General features: G+C 33.2%; 1 protein-coding gene across 1 annotated transcript in view; it reads right to left on the reverse strand.

Annotated features, from left to right (window-relative positions):
• Positions 1-9670: 9670 nt before the first annotated feature.
• The window catches only part of LOC114334778 (uncharacterized), a 43159-nt gene continuing 27927 nt past the window's right edge, over positions 9671-24902 (reverse strand). The window contains exon 3 of the mRNA XM_028284873.2: positions 9671-23822. Within this exon, the coding sequence (XP_028140674.2) occupies positions 22716-23822 (1107 nt within the window). The 3' untranslated portion in view covers positions 9671-22715. The remainder of the gene's footprint in view (positions 23823-24902) is intronic.

Below are 24902 nucleotides of genomic sequence, written 5' to 3' on the forward strand. Positions count from 1 at the left end.
GTAGTTTAGTCATCTTAACACCCCTTCACCCTCCCTAACGAATCTACGACCTAGCTCCCGCACAACAAATGAGCTGCCGTCTTGCAAAGAAGGTTTGCATGTCTGTTCCTTCTACTAGCCCCATTTCTACCCCCCAATATTTTTATAGTTAGTTCTTTCCTTGTCCCCATAATGAGCAGACACGCAAAATGCTTCAAATGCCGCCCAACGTGTGTGGCTCGACTCATTTTTGGCCTCCTTCTGGCTCCAGTTGTTCGCAAAACGCTTCAACTGGCACCCAACGTGTGAGGCCGATTCATTTTTCTGCCTCCTTCAGTATCTCTATAGATAGTCTTTCCTTGTTCCCATATGAGCAGACATGTTAAACGCTTCAACTGAAATAAAAAAGAAGGGTAGAGGAATATTAGATCTAAATGAGGATTGCCGCTTATATTGGTCATGAGTGGACTTAAAAGAATGGGGCGCGGGAGGTGTAGGCCTAATAGTAAGAACAGAAAAGACAAATAACATAATAGGTGAAAGATATATAAACGAAAGATTATTGGTAGTGGAAGTAAAACTAGAAAATACAAATATAACCAGCATAATCATAGCATATGGGCCAAATGATAATTCCAAAAAAGAGGAAAAAGTTGAATTCTTTGAAATATTACAAGCAGAGATGGATAACGAAGGAGAAAATATTATATTAATGGGAGACCTAAATGGTAGAGTGGGAAGAGACAATAAAGGGATTGAACGATACCTAGGGCAACATGGGGAAGACATGAAAAATGATAACGGAAACAGAATCATAGACCTATGTATAGCAAATGATATGGTTATTACGAATTCAAAATTTATGCACAAAGACATACACAAATATACCAGAGAAATCCCATCGAGAAAAGAAAAATCCATAAATAGACTATTTCCTAATTAAAAGAAAAGACCTAAAGATGATAAAAGACGTAAAGGTAAAAAGAGAGGCTGAAATAAGCAGTGACCATTACTTGCTTATAATGGAACTAAGGGTGCACACTCATAACACAACAGAAAAAAGAAAGAAGATAACTAAAGAAAAAATAAAAAGCTACAAATTAAGAGAAATAGATAGTAAAGAGGAATACCAGAAGAAGTTAACCAAACAGTTCGAGACTATAAAGACAATTAACACAGGAATAGAAAATAAATGGAATCAGTTTAAGGAAATCATATTGAAAACGGCAAAAGAAGTATGCGGAGCAACTAAAATCACAAACATATATTCGAAGAAAAGTAAATGGTGGACAGCAGAAATACAACGTAAAGTGAAAGAAAAGAAAAATGTATGGAAAAGGTATCTAAAAGCCAAATCGGAGGACGATTACGAAAAATACAAAATGGCCAGAAACGACATTAAACAAGAAATTAAAACGGCAAAAAAGAAGTCTTGGGAAGATTTTGGACACAAAATGAATGAAAACTATTTTAATAACCAGAAATTGTTCTATCGTACATTGAAACAGCTAAGACAAAAGAAATCACATAGATTAAGAAATATAAGAGATAAAGAAGGAAATATATTAACTACATAAAGAGAAATAATGCAAAGGTGGAAGCAGTATTTTGAAGAACTAACACAATGGAAACAATATCAATAAGAAAGAGAGGAAGACATGATCGAAAATACAGAGGAAATGCATCAAATAACAAAAGAGGAAATTGCAGAAGCCATTGACAAATTAAAATTGGGAAAATCTCCAGGCCAAGACGAAACCACAGCTGAAATATTAAAGTACATGAGTGAAAATTCAAAAGAAAAATTCCGAGAACTACTAAATGAAATAATCACAGCAAAGGAAATACCATCTGATTGGAAAACAGATATAATAATACCACTGTTTAAGAAGGGAGACGCAAGAAATTGCAAAAATTATAGGGGTATTACATTGACAAGCGTTCCTGCCAAAATGTTCAATAGAATAATTGAAAAATGGCTAAGGGAAAAACTAGAAATAAAATTAGAAGGATCCCAGCATGGCTTCAGAAAAGGAAGGAGTACCCAAGATCTGATTTTCATATTGAGACAAATAGGAGAAAAACTATTGATGAAAGGCAAAGAGATACATATATGCTTTATTGATCTGAAAAAAGCTTTTGATAGAATAAGAAGGGAAGATATATGGAAATGTTTAAAGAAAAATGGAATAGAAAAGGATATGATAGAAACAATCAAAGTCTTATATAAAAATAATAAAATAAAAATAAGGACGCACAATCAAGCATCTGATGAATTCCAGGCAAAGATAAGACTAAAACAAGGCTGCGTACTAAGTCCATTACTTTTCTCAATGGTACTAGATGACGCAATAAAGCAATGCAAGGAGAAATCTAATGACGTGATATTGGGAAAATGGAAAATGAACAATGTACAAATACAAGAATTACCATTTGCAGATGATATGGTATTGTTAGCTGACACGGAAGAGAAACTGCAACAAATAATAAACACTTATATAAATGAACTAAGAAAAATGAACATGGAAATAGACACCGATAAAAGTAAAACAATGGTTATGGCAACTACAAAAAAAGTGATAAAAATTAAGGTAGAAGGACAAGTGTTGGAACAAGTAAACAGCTACAACTACTTAGGTACAATTATTGAAGAAGATGGTAAATAAAATAGGAAAAGCAGGGATAATTTATAATACATTAAGAAATACGTTCTTTGGAAAGAAAGAGGTACCCAAAGAAGTCAAAACACAAGTGTACCAAAAAGTGGTTCGACCATCAATCATCTATGGGAGTGAGGCGTGGACGCTAACAAAGAACAACAAAAGAAAAATCAAAGCTACAGAGATGAGATTCTTGAGAAAAATAGGTGTCACACGAAGAGATAAAATAAGAAACGACACAATAACTCAAGCTCTAAAGATAAAACCCATAGAGACAATTATAGGGGAACGACAGTTAGGATGGTTGGGACACATCCATAGACTAAACGACACAAGAATAACGAAAAAAGTATAAGAAGTCAGAGTACAAGGGAAAAATAAAGTAGGTCGCCCAAGAATGAGATGGGAAGAACAAGTTAGACAAGAAGCAGAGAAGAGAGGACTGCAATAGAGTATGGCAAAACAATTAGCTCAAAATAGAACAGCATGGAAAAGAAGTATCAAAGAAGCACCACAAGATTAAAACATATGGACAGAAAGATGGGTCAAATAAGTAATTTATATTCATTAAAATTGTATTGTTAAAATAAGTATTGTATAATTAATAAAATATATTGAAATGTAGATATTGAACTAGTTGTAAACAGCCCAACACCGAAAGGTACGAATGGGCTTAATTGATTAAATAAATAAATAAAAAAAGGCAAACCCATAGTAATCTAAATCACTTTAGGAAGGCAATCTGCCGAAACAGCTGTACTCATAGTTCTAATAAATTTTGTGGAAGTATAGAAAACAAACGTTTTCAGTGTTTTATTGTTAGATAAAATGAACTTCCATCAAGTAACGGTCGAATCCATCAATTAACAATATTTTTGTTTATTTCATTAATATTTTTTGTATTTTGACAACGGCATCCGATTTGGACGTCGAAACGTCAATAAAATCTTTTTGTTAATAAAATTGTGGCTTATTTCCCATTAAAAATAGTTAATTACAAAAATTCCACAACAAAATATCTTCAGAACAATAAAATATTGGAAAAAATACTACGTTTTTCAATCTAATGGTATATAAAACAACATAATGTTACTCTACATCCCACCAGACTGAAAAAAAATGGGAACCTTCTCTGGTAACACCTCCGAGGCTTCTACAATTTGCAAGCCATGACGGATGCTGAGACTAAGGAAGATGAGGGAATTTTACAATTTATAAGTCACTTATAATCAGAGTAAACATGTAAATCAAAAATGAATAACCATTTTCAATTTCTTTTCAAAACGAAAATACAGCCGCACCATATTCTAGTCCAATTAGAGAGTGCAGCAAGCACCTCTACCGGTTTCGAAACTCATTAGTCTCTCATCAGGAGGCACATAATGCTGCTCTCTCTGATCCAACCAAAACAAACCCCGGCCTGCATGTGTTTAACTAGTTTTAACTAATAATATATTAGTTAAAATGATTTAAAAAGACAGATTTATACATGATATAATCTTATCGAATTATACTTGAGCTCTTAAAAATTACCGATTTGTTTTGCCCTCGTGGCACTTTTCCATAATTTCACTCCCATTCGGGTCGTGAAATTAAAACTGTCAAAGTGTCACTCGGGATACAAATCGATAATTTTAGAGTTCTCTTGTAATTACTACTCATAATATTTTTCGATAATTTCCCGTCGTCAAGTAATACGTTAGATTTTCTTCGTTGCTACGAAAAAATAAACATGAGTGACCCTAATGACAATTAATGTTTTAGAACTTGTCAAAGAGAACACCAGGAATAGGTTTAGCAAATATTGAGGCGATGATATCAATAAAATATTAGTTAAAACGATTTAAAAAAGAGTTTTATTCATAAAATAATCTTATCGAATTACACTCGAACTCTTAAAAGTACCTCGTTACCTCGTGACTCTTCGACATAATTAAAACTGTCAAAGTGTCACTCGGGATACAAATCGATAATTTTAGAGCTCTCATGTAATTATTACTGATAATTTCCCGTCGTCAAGTATTCGCTTCGTTGCTACGCAAAAATGATCATTAAGTGAAATGAATGACAATTAATGTTTTACAACTTGTCAAAAATAGAACAGCATGAATAGGTTTAGCAAATATTCAGGCGAATATGTCAATAAAATATTAGATAAATGATTTAAAAACAGTTTTATTCATGAAGTAATTTTACCGAATTACTTTCGAGCTCTTAAAAATTACCGATTTTTTTTGCCTCGTGACACTATGACAAAATGAAAACTGTCAAATTATCACTCGGGATACAAATCGACTTAGAGCTCTCGTGTAATTACCACTGATTATTTCATTCATAGAGATTCTGACCAATAGAAACGTACAAGAATAAAAATTAGAGCTATAATTTTTGACAGTTTCCCGTCGTCAAGTATTTTACTTCACATGCCCTTCGTTGCTACGCAAAAATACATTTAGTGACATTAATTACAATTAATCTTTTACAACTTGTCACAGAGAACAACAATGGACAGATTTAGCAAATATTCAGGTGAAGATATCAATCAAGTATTAGTTAAAATGATTTAAAAAGACAGTTTTATTCATGAAATAATAATCTTACCGAATTACTCTTGAGCTCGAATTATAGATTTGTTTTGCGCTTGTGACCCTTTGACATAAATTAAAACTGTAAAAGTGTCACTCGGGATTCTTCTTCTTCTTATGCAATCCACTAATGGATGTTCGCGATCACGTTTGACCATTTTTCTCTTTCTCTTGCAGTATGTATTAGGTCTCCTATGTTTTTTAGTCCTGTCCATTGTTTGACATTACGGAGCCATGACATTTTCTTCCTGCGCACTCCCCTTCTTCCTTCGATCTTTCCTTCAATTAAGGTTTGCAGAAACTGATATCTTTCATTTCTAATTATGTGTCCCAGGTATGCCGTTTTTCTCTGTTTAATTGTGCACATCAGTTGTCGTTCTGTACCAATTCTTCTCAGGATTTCTTCATTTGTTATTCTTGCGGTCCAGAGAACCAGGGAAAGGATTCGTCGATAGATCCACATCTCAAATGCCTCTAGCTTATTCATTGTGTTTATTTTTAAAGTCCATCCTTCCATGCCATATAGGAGCACCGACCATATATAGCATTTTGTGAATCTTAATCTTAGGTTTAGGTCAAAGTCAGAGTTCGTAAAGACGTTTCTGAATTTCATGAATGCACTTCTGGCTCTTTCTATCCGACATTTAATTTCCATATCCGACATCCAGTCTGCACATAGCCAGGTTCCCAGGTACTTAAACTTTCTTACGCGCTCTACAACTTGGTTGTTATATGCTAGTTTTGCATTTTGATGTTGACATAATTGACGGCTGATTATAAGGAACTTCATCTTTTTTATGTTGATGCTAAGTCCCATGTTCTCGCTATGCTCTCCAATTTTATTAAGAAGGTTTTGGAGGTCTTCTATATTGTCTGCTATTAAGACCGAATCATCCGCATATCGTATATTATTGACCCAGGTACCATTCACTTTGATGCCGCTTTCGCATTCCTCAAGAGCTTCCTGGAAGATACTTTCTGAATATAGATTGAACAGTAGTGGGGAGAGAATGCATCCCTGTCTTACACCTCTGAGAATTTTTTGAGCTTGCGTTGTTTCATTATCCACCTTGACGACAGCTGTTTGATTCCAGTAAAGAGCCTCTATGCAACGAATGTCTTTTTGATCTATGTCGAGTTGTTTTAGTATATGTACGCGTTTATGATGTTGTACTCGATCGAAGGCTTTTTCATAATCTATAAAGCACATCATTACATCTTTCCTTTAATCGTAGCAGTTCTGAGCTAGCACTTGGGTTGCAACTAGTGCTTCCCTGGTACCCAGGCCTTTTCGAAATCCAAATTGTGAGCAACCAATAACCTTATCGCATTTTGTGGATATTCTGTAGTGAAAAACTTTGAGGAATATTTTTAAAGAATGGCTCATCAGACTTATCAGTCGGTGCTCTTGACACTTTGTTGCGTTGTTCTTTTTTGGCAAAGGGATAAAGGTAGATACAAGCCATTGGAAAGGGAATTTTCCTTTTTTATAGATTTGGTTGAAAAATCTTTGGAGTATCGTAATTCCCACTTCATCTAACAATCTGAGTAACTCAACAGGAATTTTATCAGGTCCAACTGCTTTCCCGTCTTTCGAGGTATTTATTGCTCTAGTAATTTCTTCAATTGTGATCTCGGGACCAGATAGGTTGTTAATATCTATCACTTGTTCCTGAACGACTTCTATCTCAGGCCTCTCGTCTGCAAAGAGATATTTGATGTATTTTTCCCATATGAGTTTCCTCTCTCTATCATCTTGTGCCATTTTTCCTTGTTCATTTTCTAAGTTAGAAAATTTCTTTTCGGGATACAAATGGATATTTTTAGAGCTCTCGTGTAATTACTATTGATAATTTTAAGACAATGTACCCCAATTCACCTAGTCAACTCTGTCGAACACTTTGCGATAATCCATAAACGTATTGCTTCAATACCCAGTTTATATTGAATCCTGATTTTTAATTAAAGAAACTAAGCCAAAGCTGTTTTTTGTGTGTATCTAACCTTCTAACCTGCAAACAGAAATTGAGGTAGTCCTATCTTGAATGACATCAGCTCGAATCCCTCTTTCTCAGACAGAGTCACGTACACTCAGGGCCATATTTACGGTAGTAAAATCCAGATTGTATCACAGAAAGTAATTTTGATTAGAGAAGGAGGGTTTTTTTTATTCGTCTAATCTCCGTTTAAGGCGTAGAATGAGCTTTCATCTTCTGATTACCACCTTAATAGCGGCAAGCTAATGAGAAATTTAGGTTATACTGATTGTTAGAATTAATTATAAAAATACTGTTTTTAAAACTCCACATAGACTGGGCTAAATAATCAACTATAATAAGAGTTACATTATCTAATATTATAAAACATATGCGACAAGTCACGCAGTGTGTCCGGGACATTTGTCGATATGTACACATTAAACATTTTATTTTTTTTAATCTTTTTTATAACGGTTTTGGAACAGAGAATACTGGTTAAAAATAAAATTAAAGAAGCTAAGAATCGTCAATAGGAAGAATTTGGAAATAAAATGGAAAGTGATAGTAAGGGTAATGCGAAGTTGCTTTATAGGACTTTAAAAAATCTAAGACAAAAGAAATCAGTCGGAGTAACAGGTTTAGAGGACAAAGATGCTAACATATTATTAAAAAATGAAGAGATTACCGAAAGATGGCGAGAACATTTTATGGAGTTATTAATGGGAGACAACAACGAAATAGAGAATGACAGGGAGGAGTACAATGAATGAACAACAAGATGATGATGACATAACATACGAAGAATACAGGGAAGCAATGTTAAAATTAAAAAATAGCAAGGCTGCAGGACACGATAATATTAAGGCTGAGCTAATTAAATATATGGAAGGAGAAGGATTACAACTACTATGGAAGATCATAAGGAGCTGTTGGCGTAACGGATGCATACCTAGAGATTGGACGCTTGCAACTCTTCAACCATTGCACAAAAAAGGCGATAAACATAAGTGTTCTAACTTTCTAACTATAGAGGAATATCATTGTTGGTAGTTGCTAGTAAAATATACGAAATAATACTAGAGAAAAAGCTGCGATAAAATATCGAGGCCACACTGGATGACAGCCAATGCGGCTTTAGGTCAGGGCGAGGTACAACCGATCTCATATTTACGGTGAGATAGTTATCAGAAAAAGCCCTAGAGCTTAACAGTAAGTTGTTTCTCTGTTTATGGACTTAGAAAAAGCATTTGATCGGGCGCCACGTAACAAGATCTGGGAAATATTAAACCGTAGAAATGTGAAACCGAAGTTAATCCAAGCAATAAAGAGTATGTATATATAAATGTACACGTAATAATGTAAGAACGAACAATTGCTCATCTCTAGAATTCTACACAAGGACAGGTGTAAGACAAGGTGGTGTTCTGAGTCCTTTGTTATTTATCAATCTAATGGACGAAATTGCAAAAGAATGCAGGGGTAAGGTAAAAAGAACTAGGGTTGAGGTGTATAAACTTCAACAAGTTTACGTGTCAGAGTGGATATATGCCGATGACCTGGTAATTGTGGCAAAATCAGAAAAATACTTGCAAGTGAATGTGAATGTTTGGAATGAAACCTTTCAGAAATTTGGGATGAAAATAAATATTGAAAACACAGAAGCTTTAGTAATATCGAAAACACAAGAAAATATAAATGTTAAGTTGAATAATGAGACCACTACACAAGTTGACGACTTCAAGTATCTAGGATCAACAATGAATGGGCAAGGAAATAGAGAACCAGAAATAAACAGCAGGGTAATAAGTGCAACAAAATTATACTATGCACTAAATAAAAGTTTTATTAGGAAGAAAGAAGTAAGCCTGAAAACAAAAATGAAAGTATTTCAAACCGTATACGAGCCGGTGCTATTCTACGGTAGTGAAACGTGGACAGTGAACGACAACATCCGTAGTAAAATTTGAGCATGCGAAATGCGATATTTACGTGCGGTATCCGGGGTGACCAGACGTGATCGTATAAGAAATGAAGACATACGTGAAAGGTGCGGTGTTGGAAGGACCTTAGACAGACTTGAAACGAAACAGTTATCGTGGTTTGGACATATGGCGAGAATGAGTGAAGGTAGAACTGTAAAGAGGGTATGGAAAGCGGCATTTGACAACAAACGACGAAGAGGCAGGCCAGCAAGAACGTGGAATGCAAATATTGGAAAGGCTTGCGGAAAAAGAAATATTGGGTGTAGAGAAGCAGAAAGACTAGCTACCGACCGAAAGGCACGGAGACGTCTCATTTCTCCACTTACCTCGACACCGTAAGGTATAAGAGGACGGCTTAAGTAAGTAAGTGAGTATAGCGGTTTCAGAATAACTGAATCAATTGAGCTAATTTCGATTTTGAAACATTTGTAAAGATTCAAGGAATGTTTAAAAGGTGAGAAAATGTGAACAAATTGTGGAGAAAATAATAAAAACAGCAATTTTATTTTCATATACATATAACATATACATTCATTCATATAACAGTTATAATAAAGTCCTTTAGATCGACGTTACTAAAAACTGCAGCTCTCTTAGAGTCTATTTATTTTTTACATTGACCGTGAATGAGTTTGAATCTCTACCAGTGAGAACTTCTTTTATTTTTTTAATCTCCAACTTTTTATCTTTTATTATTTTAAATCTTATAAATGATTAAAAAATCAATCAAATTAAATTGAAAGAAGTAACCAGTGTGTATCTTCGATATTTAATTCATATTTAAAATAGCCTGTAATTTTTAAAGCGAATAATTTTTATCACTACCCAAGATAATAATGATATAAATAAACATAAGAAGATGATGAATAACATAGACGAAAATAAAATAGGCATTCTTTTTTTATTCGCCACAAACCAGTAGTTTTTTTTTTTTGACAATATCTACAATAAAAATCAAATTAAGCAATTAAACACAAATATGAGATAATAATGAAAATGTTAATAATGAATACACTCTATAGTATATTTATTTAACACATTAGATCAAACAAAGTGACAAAACCGGCTAATTCCAAATAGTTACCATGCCATTAAGAAAAACAAAAAGATGCACTTTCATAAGAAAACATATTTTATATAACTAATGCAACACTGTTAGAATTACTCTCTTTAAGCTTATGAAACAATGAAACAGTTGACATTAGTCTCATTTAATGGCGGTGGCTGTTAAAAATAAGACACATTTTAAGGCAATTACACGAAAAATAACGTGTGGTCTCAATAAAAATTTATTGTACAATCAACAGTAAGTAAAACATAATTCATTGATATAAATTTCATATCCGTAAGCCCTTTTACGGAATTAATAGCGATTGTTTATATTTACCTTTTATTAACGTTAATCTTAAAATGTCAAATGTTGAAATTTAAACGTAAAAAATATACTAACCCATTGTTACATTAAAAATCCGTTAAACATTTAAACATTTTTCGAATTTAATTGTTGATATAAATTACAATGATTAGGGGAGTGCAATTAGAACGAAAACATGCATTGTTTCGGAATAATTCAAACAAGCTTATAGGTCTGGATCCCGCGTATGAAAAAGAAGTTGATTAATAGCAAGCTGAAAATTTGTTATTAGGTTAAGGGTGTCTAGTCGGACAAACATTAATATATGGGAACACTGGAACAGGGGAAGTTTTAACTGTGGAACAGGTTAAAAATTTGGAACGGTCAGACCACGAAAACGGCACATGTATTTTGTCCGACAGAACAGACTTAAACTCTCCGAACAGAGATTAAACTCCCATGCAAAAATCAGACTGCTATTTATCACCAAATTGGCGTTTTAATGAGTGGAACATGTAGAATATGTCAAATGACAGGAATTATGACAGGTGATAAATAGCAGTCTGATTTTTGCATGAGAGTTTAATCTCTGTTCGGAGAGTTTATGTCTGTTCTGTCGGACAAAATAAATGTGCCATTTTCGTGTTCTGACCGTTCCAAATTTTTAACCTGTTCCACAATTAAAACTGCCCCTGTTACAGTGTTCCCATATATCAAAGTTTATCCGACTAGACACCCTTAAGCTATTAACAAATTTTCAGCTTGCTATTAATCAACTTTTTTTTCATACGCGGGATCCAGACCTATTATATGTTTCTAAAACTTTTTTTATTAGTTTATATACATGTTAAAATAAAAAGTTCTACTCGCAGATTTGGCCGCTAATTGTTTATTAGTTATTTAAACAATAACAATTTTTTTGTATAAATAATTTTAAAAATATCTTTTTAAGAATATGGCATTGCAATTTGAAAATTCTTATACAGAAGCTCTTACAGAGTGTGTCTGCGTAGCTAGCAACCACATAGAAAACTTTTTTATTATAAATGTTACGAAAAAAAGTTATTCTTAATAAAATGCTCTGGATAGTCAAAAATCTAAAACTCAACCATCAGATATCAAATTTTATCAATTTTATACGAGTTATGTCAAAAATATGAATTTCGTTAAAGAGTAAAGTACCTTTTTGTTCCAGAATATCAAAAAATGCTATTATGAAAAGTTGTCATAAATTAGAAAATATGTCTAAATATACAATTACATCATTCTAATCGAAAAAAATTCAATTTTTGCTCAAATTACGGAAAGGTAGTCATCATCATTTTATTACAATTATAATAACTATTTTATTATCACCTTTACGAGAAAAAGTTATTCTTCATAAAATTCTTTTCCTGGTCCAAAAACTAATATACAACCATCAGATATCAAACTTTTTTAATTTTATACGAGGTATGTAAAAAATATGAATGTTTCTTAAGAGTTAAGTGCCTTTGTTATTCACAATATTTTAATTAGAAGGATGTAATTAAACACTAAAACATTTTTTTTTAATTCCAAACAACTTTTCTTAATAACAATTTTCGATATTGTGAAATGTAAAGGTACCTACTTTACTCTTGAGGGAAATTCATATTTTTTGACATACCTCGTATAACACTAATTAAATTTGATACTTGTAGATTGCATCTTAGATTATATATGATGCAGAGTATTTTATAAAGGATAACTTTTTTTCGTAAAACTGATAATAAAAAAGTTGTCAATAGGTTCCAAGTTACGCAGACATACTAACTATATAGAGTTAAAAAAATTTTTTGCTTAACAATTATTATTGTTGAAGCTTATTATTAAATGTATTTTAGGTAAGTTTTACCGAAAAAAGTTTTGATCACTTAGTATAACCTTTTTTTTAAGCTGGTAATTTTCGGTTTTTGTATTACATGTTTGTTATTTTTCTTAATTTTCTTAAAAAGAAATAGTTTATTTTATTTCTAAAGTAAAATAATTTAGTGCATTTTAAAGATTACACCCTAACCTTTAAAAAGCACCTATAAAACTGTAATAAATCTGTTTAAACTTGAGTAATACCGTCTTAAATTGGTGGTAATTCTATAAAACTACGAAGATTTAAAAAATTACATTTTTTGAGATGTCATCATTTGAATTAAATTTTTGAGATTTTTTTTTGAGTGAAACATCATTTAGTAAGATGGTTAAAAGGTAAGTTGTGCAAAATTGAGAGTTTTATAAGAAAAATTGTATTAGTTACACATTTATAAATCATTTTTAAACAAAATTTATGTAAGGCTCACCGTCCGCCCACACCATACTTATGTCCATACATTTTATTTCTTTCTATAATAACCATAAGATAGCTTAATTTTTCTGTTTCATGTTCAATTTGTAAAACTTTATTTGATCCATTAGTTAAAGAAATACATTAAAATAACTCAACCGTACACTTTGCCGAACGCTAGTTTACAGTGAGCCAATGTTTGTGAGAAGGGTGACTTTGACGTTATAAATAAAAAATTATAGAAGGTACAGATTTAATTTTAGAGAATTCTTTGTAAAAGTTTTTTTTTTGTAAAATTTTCTGAGTTTTTCAATGGTCAAGTCATCAATTTTTCTAAAATTTATATTTTCGGAGTTATTTAAAAAAAACATCTAATTTCGTAGTTCATTTGTTTAATAAAAAATGAAGCACCCACTTCTCGAATAGAACTTTTTGATGTTGTTTGTTAAACATTTCTTAATAAAATTACAAAAGTTCTATCTGGTTTGATTTTTTCCGAAGTGAAAATCTATATGCACTCCCCTAGATTATTTTATTAAATAAACAAGTTTAAGTAATTTTATTTGCTAGTAGGTATATTAAAAGTGCCATGCAACACTTGAATCTAACTTCAACCCGTGAGTAACTTCAGCCAGTGAGTAATGAACCATTACTCACGGGTAAAGTAATGGGTGTTATTATCTATTTCGTGTGCCAAGGGCGGTACAGGCTCGTTTTTTTAATATTGTATTTAATTACAGAGTAATTTCCACATACTAATATATTTGTCAAATTGGCCTCTGTACCACCATCCTTTATTATATTTTACGAATATGTGTGCCAAATATCTCTACAAAATATTCAAAATTACAGCCGCAATCTTGGACCGCGTTTGTTGCTACCTGTTGATTGCTACTGTTGCCTCTTAATGAATTCCCTCTTGCCATTATTACTGTGACAAAATTGACTTGGTAGAAAGAGATCAATTATTACAAATAATTTTTTAACCCCACTAGCAAAGATAAACCTATGTTACATTTTAAGAAATACAACTAACTATTTTATTTATGTACTTTCCTCGTTTAATGGATCATGAGAGCCATTTACGTATTCTACTACACTTGCGAGCAAAAAAATCGACTGACTCAATGAATTGTAGTTTATGCTTAGTTATTTCATGTTGCGTTCTTTGAATTAAAACAACTAATACAAAAAATATTGTCTATCATAGAGCTTCCAAAATATAATTGTCTTTCGCAAATTGGCAACTTGTTGTAAAATTGTGGAAACGTGTCTCACAGGCTTACCGTCGATACCAGGAGACCGGTAACAGTAACTACAGTAGACGACCAAGTTTGGATCGAAGAAGTTCAATGACAGAGAGGGATGATTGATTCATTCTCCTGAACTGCTTGCGGAATCGGCACGAGACATAACCCGGTCTATATAGACATTTCAAATAACAGAAATTGCCGGAGAGCCAAATTTTGGTGGAGAGCTAGGCTATACCATAACAAATAAAGTTTAAAAAGTCCCCATCGATCCCATGTGTGCGTCAAAAGTTATTGGGGGTCAAAGGTCAAAATTTGAGATTTTTTGGATTTTTTTCGAAAACGGTAAGTTTTATCAAAAAAAACCTTAAACCAAAGTTGTAGATCTTAAAATTCTCTACAAAAATAGTCCTTACTATTTTTTCCTAAAAGTTGCCATTCCTGAGATATCGCGATTCAAAGAGTCACATTATACATGATATGCACACGTTTCCACACCACCTGTGAGGTAGTGTACTCGGCGCGTTTTTTTTTACCTTGGTTTCCCCTGTAGGCCTACTCCACTAACTGTTTTGACAATTTTAGGATAATTTAAGGAAACAATACCGGTCAAGTTCTAGATATTACCTTATTATTGATATTGATTATTGATATTGCTATTGATTATTAGGTTAACTATTGTTTTGATTTCTTTAGATATTTTAATCAGATTCATATTCTTGAAAGTCTACTTCAACAGTCAAGTATTCTTCGATTTCATCTTCTTCCTCTTCCTCTTGCTGGATGTTCAAAAATTGTTCAAATGTGACTGAATCATTGGTCTCTTCATTAAAATCACAGGAGTCTTCCTCTGTTGTACTAAACTGGACATTTGAGCAAGACTGACCTTGGCAGTTGGTACACACTAGAGAACACAGCAACCCGACTTTTTTACATCCACATTTGGCACTGCAACCTTTTTTGCAATTCCAAAAAATAGTGTTAAGGAGTTTTTCTGGAGCAGGTGGGAGTAAGGTTTTAATCGGTTCCAGAGTATTATCTATTAATTTCCAACCCCAGTCTTCTGGATTCAGTTCATTGCCTAGCCATGTTTGAACTTGATAATATACTCGATACAAATGTTGAAAAGCATATGCTGATGTTGGAGGAAGCCATTATAGTTGTACTTGTTTTTTGTTTCGCGTATTTTTTACAAAAGTTAAGTATCGGTATTTATCAAGACAAATAATTTTTTTGGAGCTCCATAAACCGCAAGAAGAAAGCGAATTCCTTCCGTAATTATTGTTTGCGGTGTAGAATCAAGTTCTATAAAAACTTTACAGCAGTCAGTCAAATCTTTTTTTTTTCGAATAATTTAAGTACTGACGTTTTGCCCCTTCTGTACATTGCGGACGTAGTGTCGCAGCCAGTTATCGCATGTAAAAATAAAACGTACTTTTGGCATTTGGGATAAGCCGATAAACTATTCGAAGAATATATCTCTGTTCGCTGTTGAGCCCTTCCAGGTTTCAGAAAATAAATAACTTTATCTACTGGAGTCCTTGCAGTAATCAGTATCAACAAATCAACATCTTCACCAACTACAATTGTTGTGTTTGTTGCCTTAAATTTTTCAATTGCTGTCTCAATTATAAGGACATCTGCGTCATTTTTAACTTGCTTCACTTCAATATTCGCAGCTGTTAATTTGTCAGTTAACATGGAAATGAAACGAGATTTATTATTAATATTGGCGAAAAATTGTTGTTGATTCGCTGGAACTGTTATATTTTCATCAAAGATAATCTCGGAACCCGATGATGTTTTTGTAGTTCGACGACGTTGTTCTGCAGCTTTAATATTCTTTGTCAAGTCATTGTAGCCGTCAAATACCACTGTCACTGTAAGCCCGTAATGTCTGCGTAGATACTGAACATATTTATCAAAAATAACGCTAAAGGTTTCTTCTCGATCCCACACAACGTGATGTAGTAGGTACCCTCCATCAATAGTGTAAGTAGCGTTTCTACGATCAACCTCAGTATTGACTGATTCAAAGCAATCATAAATTTGCTTTCTCAATCATAATTCTGACTTTGTTGTTTTACGCATTCCAGCTGCATCGAAAAGTGATAAGGGGTAAGGAGCTAATTCATACTCAAAAAATTTTTCAATCTCATCCTCAAAAGCTTCAGTGATACTCATGCGTTGAAATAATAATACAGGATCTATAGCTACTTCTTCTTCGTGAACTTTCACGGTGCTACTCGCAGCTAAAAGAGGGAGTACTTTTTCAGAGCGTTTTAATTTTATATTATTAAATATTTCACCTGTCATTTTAGCCATTGAAGCAACCCCAACTTCACGAGCTTTATGGCAATTAATCTTATCATCACCAACAACTCCAGAAGCAATAGATATGATTTTATTAATTTTAGGAAAAGGATCATGTGATAAAAACCAGTCTAGAAGTTTTTTAATATCTTTAGCATCTTTTATGAGCCGCGAGTCACTTGCATCTACATGCTGATCTGTTGTGTCCATTCGAACATTAGCAAGAACTTGCAACCCCTCACACACAGTATTCATTGCATGCATTCCGTAAACCCATTTACTTATCACACTTAGGCCAGAGAAACAGATAATATTATGAACCAGACCTACGGACAATACTGTAGCCATTGCCTATAATAGACAATCTGTTTTTTTTAAACAATGGTACCTATAGCCAAATGTTTTTCAAGGCCACGTGGATAGAGGAAATTCAGTTTGGGACTGATTACCTTTTGAAGAAATATTTTCAGAATAGTATAATATACTATATAAAAGAGACACAAATAGGCATTTATACTTGTCTTAAGGGCCACATATGTATACGTGGCTTATATGTGCATATAATGTATAAAGTAACTTTTAAAATCGCGATATCTCAGGAATGGTAACTCCTAGGAAAAAATTGTAAGAACAATTTTTGTAGAGAATGTTAAGATCTACAACTTTGGGTTGAGGGTTTTTTTTGATAAAACTTACCGTTTTCGAAAAAAATCCAAAAAATCTCAAATTTTGACCTTTGACCCCGAATAACTTTTGACGCACACATGGGATCGATAAGGACTTTTTAAACTTTATTTGTTATGGTATGCCCTAGCTCTCCACCAAAATTTGGCTCTCCGGCAATTTTTGTTATTTGCCAAGCATTTTGATGTCTAAGTTGACCGGATTAACAGGCGTTGAGCTCCAACAATCCTTGAGGAATGCTAGAGGGACCTTGGCCAATGGAGCAGAGTTTTTTTCTCTGATGAGAGTCGAATGTGCTTGTAAAGAAATGACAGAAGATGGCGTGTCTATCAAAGGCCCGGAGAATCATTTGCCCAGTGCTGTAGTGTCAAAACCGTGAGCTATGGAGGTGGTTCGTGTATGGTTTGGGGTGTATCTTAATAAGAAAAACAGAGCTTGTGTTCGTGCCCAGTGGTGGCCGCGGGGGGAGTTTGACAGCGGATCATTACATTACGGGTATTCTCTAAGACCATGTTTTTTCTTATGTCGGCTACATAGGCGTCGGCTTCATGCTAATGCCTGATAACGCTCGATGTCACGCAGCGCGGTTTATGAACGATTACCTGGCCAACACCAATATAACAACAATAGACTGGCCTCCATTGAGTCCGGACATGAGTCCCATCGAACACATACAGGATAAGCTCAAACCGAAGGTTCGGGTTCATAATCCAGCACCAGCGATAGTGGCGGAGCTAAAATATGCATTAGATAAATAGTGGGAAGCGACTCTTCAGCAATCAGTCAGAAACTTAATGGTCCTTAAGATCTCGCATGGAAAATGTAACATAACGCAGAGGAGGAAATACTCTATATATATATTTTGATTTTTATGTTAATATATTTTTATGTTCATTACATAATGACTTTCATTCATAACATGTTTTCTCACATACAATATTAAGTTATCTTTGTTATGTTCTTCAGTAACTTACTTCCACTTATATGTGGATAGATACTTGCCAAATAGCGTTGTCAAAAAATATAACTTACTTTACTTTTGAGTCGATTTTTTTTCTCGCAAGTGTAGTTTTATTTACTAAGTATTTAAATACACTAAGCGCCAAAATTAACGCACCACCTTAAAAACGGGACATTTTTAATGTCTCATATTTCCTAAACCTGTTGTCCGATTTTAGTGATTCTTTTAATATATTATAGATTTATTCTTTAAGAATATCGATGTAATAATATTGTTGCTAAACAGATAAGTGTCATTGTATACCGGGTGTAACAATGATAGTGTGTTTTATCCTTAAACTTTGGAACACCCTGAGGAATATTCTAGCGTATATAAAATATTGAAATTATAACCCGACTGTAACCTTAGGCTATTTTATTAACATTTTGCTTTTTGATTCATTGGCTTATGTTGGATAATAAAAAGAGTTAGGTACTTTAACAACTAGACATGTTGTTCATCAATAGAGGGTAGTTCTAAATAAGTGCACCTAACTTTAAGGAGTATAATTTTGCATGAAAAAATAATGACAGTTTGTTTATAAACATATGTCCTCAAATGCTTCGTTTACGAGATACGGGATGATGATTTTTTTATTACAAACTGACGATTTATTTATTGCTCTAAAACCGGTTGAGATATGCAAATGAAATTTAGTAGATTTTAAGAGGTTGTTATTACGCAGTTTTTGACGTACAATTAAGAATTTTATATTCACCATTGGCTTGCATACGGGTCATATTAGAGTTGCACAAGTTTGACTTGAATGTTTGAACTTGACTTGAGTTTGACTTAATTTCAAGTCAAACTCAAGTCAATCCTTCTGACAAATAATTCAAGTCAAGTCAAACTGGTCAATCGCACAGGTTTGAAAATTCAAACTGTTTGTCAAACTAGTTTGAAAGAGTTTGAAAAATAATTTATTTCGTAGATATACTTTTTTAACAATCCACGAGGAAAATAAAATTCCTGTAGCTTGTTGTATAGCATAAATCAAAAAAAAATACAGAATCCTTCGTAAAAGGTATATTTAAAAGACCCTAATAAGGGTTACATCACAAAACAAAACGTTTTCGGATTAACAAGTAATCCATCATCAGTGTTAAGCCAATAACTGGCATGCGTGAGCCACCAAAAGTTATGGGTAAAAACCCTTTAAAAGGTATAAGATCTTATATTATACTACATATTATGTTTAAAATAGTTGGATGTTGCAAGTATTCCTGAATATTACCCAGGGCAACACAGGACTCTAACCCACGTGGATGTGATATGAGAGGGATGAACATCACATATTGAAAATTGAGTGTAAACTATACCTTTTAAAGGGTTTTTACCCATAACTTTTTGGTGGCTCACGCATGCATGTTATTGGCTTAACAATAGAATGTACAATAGAACACTGACACTTTCACAGTAAACTATTTTAAGCGCGCACAAAAAAATTAAATAAAAAAATACTAAATGAACAGTTTTTGGTTTAAATGGGATCTAGCTACATATTTTCATAATTTTCTGCTTTTATAACCGATAACAATAAACACCAGCACCGTCTTCGTGACGGTTCTTCTGCCGTTCACAGAACGAAAGTCATAAAAAAAGGTTTAGGAAAGTTAAAAAGGAAGGAAACAAAGAACCTCAAAAATCTGTTTTCTTACCAACCCCTTTTTAAGCATGTTAATTCCTTGAAATTTTATGGTCAAATTTGGATTATCTACATTTTTTCAATACAAACGCCCCAGAATCTCGTAACATGTGGTGTGTACTAAAGTCAAGCTGCAAGTGAAAGCAGTAGGTACTAACAGTATAAGTTGACCTGCACCCTACAAAGCAGACTTTTGAAATTAAAAGTTGTACTGTTGGAATAAAATCAATATTTATACATGAAAAACAGGCTATTGATTTATACTCTTAGTACAGAAATGATTAATAAACATTCAAAATATAGAAGAATCCCGAAAGGTCCATTTTATGACTTATACTATATTCTTAGTACATAGCACGTTAGACATAATATAAAGATTTTATATAGATTATTTGTATTTTTCAATTTAATTATAAATAAACACAACATTTTCACTTTAAAAAAATTCCATCATTTTTTGACGGCAACTTTAAAATTAATGTGTATGTGTACATTAATAGGGACAAAACTGTTATTCTGGCCAAACGCTTAGTTTAGCATAAACAGACCAAAGTCGGCGCTTGCTTACTCTACAATTACGAAACTGTTATGAATAGCAGTTATGGATATATGGCAGTTATGAATGGCAGGTAAGAATGGCAGTTATGAATATAGTCTTATTATGCAAAACTAAAAACCCTTAATAGACAGAATGTCGCTTGGTTTATTTTTGTTTTTCTTAGTAACCGTTAACGTGACAATAACAGGGATTTTTCCAAGATAGTTTTAGCTATGTGTCACCAGAATCCGCTGTTATCTCGATTGTAAAGAAATGGCGCTTGGTCGAGTTATGCATGACGCTGTCCTTTTAAAGAATTAGTTCACTGTTTGTGATTTTATAACGCTGTTCTTTATTTTTACATAATAGAAGAATGTATGCACTTTGCAATTTTCATTGTTTTGAAATCACCTGCCACAACATCAAATAAATCAGTATATTTATTTTTCTTAATTAATACTGCTTCGACTACAGGTTGTTTCTCTTAATTTTTGCAGTGAAAATACCTTCAGACTCAATTTGTCTTCTTCTTCTCCTTCTTCTTCTTCTTCTTCTTCGTCTTCTTTAATTTGTTCTGGTACTTATTCTGAACCGAAAAATATCCAAGTTCAGATATTATCTCCCAAAGCCACACACATCAAAACGAATGTAATAAACAAGCCAAATATGGACGTCTAAATATGAACTACAAACTAATTTGCGGACTAGCAGAATACAGATTCAGACCTATCCAAATAAGTCACAACAAAATCCGTACGCTCTCAATTAGAATTGGAAATAAATAAGTTGCCAATATGATATTCAAACTTCAAACTGTTTGAAGAAGTTTGATTTCAAGTCAAACCTAAAGATATCGAAATCAAGTCAAGTCAAACTTTTTTACAACAAAAGTTTGATTTTCAAGTCAAGTCAAGTTTGTTGAATAAAATCAAACTAGTTTGACTTGATGCATCTCTAGGTCATATTACCCGGTCATATTACCCGTATGCACGCCAATGGTGAATATAAAATTCTTAATTGTATGCCAAAAAATGCGCAATAACTACCTCTTAAAACCTACCAAATTCCATTTGCATATCTTAACCGGTTTTAGATCAATAAATAAATCGTCAGTTTGTAAGAAAAATTTCTACATCCCGTATCTCGGAAACGAAGCATTTGCGGACACATTTATACATTTATACAGCAAACGGTCATTATTTTTTCATGCAGAATTACCCCTTAAAGTTTGTCGCACTTATTTAGAAACACCCTGTATTGATGAAGAATGTTGCTAGTTATTAAAGTATCAAACTTTTTATTCTCCAACATAAGCGAATGAATCAAGAAGCAAAATTTAAAAATAGCCTAAGGCTACAGTTGAGTTGTAATTTTAATATTTTATATACGCTAGAATATTCCACAGGGTGTTCCAAACTTTGAGGATAAAACACACTATCATTTTTACACCCGGTATACAACGAGACATACCTGTTTAGCAACAATATTATAACGTCGATATTTCTGAAGAATAGAGCTATAACATATTAAAAAAATCACTAAAATCGCAACCAATTAGATGCAAGCTAGTGGTAGAGGGGAAACCCATAGAACAGCTAAACCAGTTCAAATATTTAGGCGTAGAGTTATCAAGTTATCATAACCCAGTCAGAGACCTAAGAGGACAAATTAACAAGGCCGCTGTCTTATCCGGATGTTTGAGAGATGTGGTCTGGAATAACCCATATATGAAAATGGACAGCAAAGTTATAATTTGTAAAACTTGCATCAGACATGTTATGACCTATGGCATTGAATCAAGAGAAGACACAAATAAGACCAAAAGCATGCTACGAACAGTCGAAGTAAAGACACTAAGAGCAATAGCAGGGAAGACAAGAAGAGATAGAATAAGAAACAACATCATCAGGGAACAATGTGGCGTGCAAGATGTAGTCAGATGGGGCAGGCAAAGACGAAGAGAATGGTTGAGTCATGTAAAAAGAATGGAGGAGCACAGACTACCAAGAATTGCTCTAGAAGGAAAACCAGCAGGCAAGTGTCCACCGGGGAGACCACCAAAAATATGGAGAGATAGCTGGAAGTCTACCTCTCAAGAAATACTTCAACGTCGGAATTAACAGATCGACAGATCTACAACAAGTATAAGAAGAAGAAGAAGACTAAAATTGGACCACAGGTTTAGGCAATATGAGATATTAAAAATGTCCCATTTTTAAGGTGGTGCGTTAATTTTGGCGCTTTGTGTATTAAGTATTAAGTATTCACAAATACATTTTGCTACAAATCAATATTGGTCTCCAAGTAAGTTTGTTTTAAGACCAAAGAAATTATAAAATAACAAAGTTAACATTTGATAATTTATGTAAATACTTTAAAATCAACTACTTTTGTTGCATATTTACGTTGTTCCTTAATCAATAATTAACTTAATTAATTTAACTAATTTAATTTCTTTTGATCAATTCCTCATTGAGGATTTTGCAACATTCCCAATGGTCCTTCCTCTTACATATATCTAAAGCACTACATTTCCAGTCTTTTGAAGTATATTGAATATTTGCATTATATTTTACTAATAACCTAACAATATCGACAAAGTTGTTAAAACAAGCTAGCATTAGAGCTGTACGATCGTTAGAATCTGTTGCATTAATATCTACTTTCATCTCAAGTAAATATTTTACAATTTGAATACTGTTACCTTTTACGGCATGATGTAAGACACTCATTTTGTTTTTATTAAATTTGTGAATGTCAGCTTTATTCATCACCAGGTGTTCAAACATTTTAGGAAGATTACTCTTGCATGCTATCATTAGAGCTGTATCGCCTTCGTTGTTAGGAGTATCAATTTCAACTTTATTTTCTAGTATAGATGTTACTATTAGTGTATTATTAGATTTAACTGCATGGTGTAAAACGGTCCAACCATTTTGATCGATATGTTGAACATTAGCGTCATTTTTGATCAAAATTTTTACCAATGGTAATTGTCTTTTGGCAGCATCCATTAACGGTGATAGATTATATTCATTGGTTGTATTTACCTCTGCATTTAAATTAATCAATAAGTTAAGAAATTGTTCATTCTTCTCTCTAACAGCTAAATGTAAGGGTGTGGTTCCTTTAATATTAGGATGATTTATGTTGGCACCATGTTCATAAAGAATTGTCATTATTTTCTCACACCTATTTAAAACACTTATACTGAATGGGGAATTTCCTGTTTCGTTGTCAGTACAGTCGATTTCGATATCTTCTAGTTTTGTAAGTATCTCTACAGCTGCTATGTTCTGTGCTTGCACAGCACAGTATAAAGCGTTTTGACCATTTTTATTTTTATTGTTCACAGTATGAGGTGAGCTTTCTAAAATTTGTCGTAAGATAGTAGTATCCGCCTGCTCAGCTGCTAAATGTAGTGCCGTATTTTTGTCGTTATCTTCCCCAAACTTATGCGCTGGATAAACACTAATAAATTCCCTAACACATTCCATTTGTCCATATTTGATTGCTAAGTGTAGTAAACTCATCTCTGTATAATAGTCTTTTATCTAAAAAAAAAAAGAAATAGTTACTAGAAAATAAAAGAAATATAATTATTAGTCCATATTGCCAAACCTCTAAATTTTAAGAACCGTTAAGGGATAAAGATAAAGAAATAAAGAACCAATAAAAATAAAATAAAAATGCAAAAAATGCAATGCGAAGGCAAAACAATCTTACTTTTCAATTAGAATACGGAGCGCAGTCCAGTCCTCTGAATCTCGATTTTCGGCTCTTATTGGAGCCTCATCGGAAAGAACGTAGGCCTGTTCTCCATACTCTAACTGATCCGTACTGAGAGCTTTTCCCACCCATTGCAACTGAAGTGAAAACATTAGGTTACTAGCGTCATCTGGCAATTAAAAGATGACGTTTTCGATCCTAATAGCATTATTAATATTATTTAAAAAATATTAAAATATTACTAAAAAATTTTTAAATCGAAAACTTGTGGTCCATTTCCTTGGTGACACCTCCAAGGCTTCTAAAATTTGCAAGCCAAATGGATGCTGAAGCGAAGAAGACAAGAGGGAATTCAAAAAACTTACAATTCACGACCCCGTCTGTTCAGCTGGTAAATTCCAACAGAAAATGGACCTAGTTACTGGAAGGAGTAAAGACCAATATAAAAATAAAATAAAAATTTCATTTTTAATTCAGCTGCAATGCGAAGGCAAAACAATCTTACTTTTCAATTAGAATACGGAGCGCAGTCCAGTCCTCTGAATCGCGATTTTCGGCTCTTATCGGAGCCTCATCGAAAAGAACGTAGGCCTGTTCTCCATAGTCTAACTGATCCGTACTGAGAGCTTTTCCCACCCAATGCCTTCGCATTGCAGCTGAATTAAAAATAAAATTTTTATTTTATTTCTATATTGACCTTTACTCCTTCGAGTAACTAGGTTCATTTTCTATTGGAATTTACCAGCTGAATAGACGGGGTCGTGAATTGTAAGTTTTTTGAATTCCTTCTTGCCTTCTTCGCTTCAGCATCCATTTGACTTGCAAATTTTAGAAGCCTTGGAGGTGTTACCAAGGAAATGGACCACAAGTTTTGGATTTAAAAATCCTTTAGTAATATTTTAATA

This window comes from Diabrotica virgifera, chromosome 7, assembly GCF_917563875.1.
Source record: "Diabrotica virgifera virgifera chromosome 7, PGI_DIABVI_V3a".
Classification (NCBI taxonomy): domain Eukaryota; kingdom Metazoa; phylum Arthropoda; class Insecta; order Coleoptera; family Chrysomelidae; genus Diabrotica; species Diabrotica virgifera.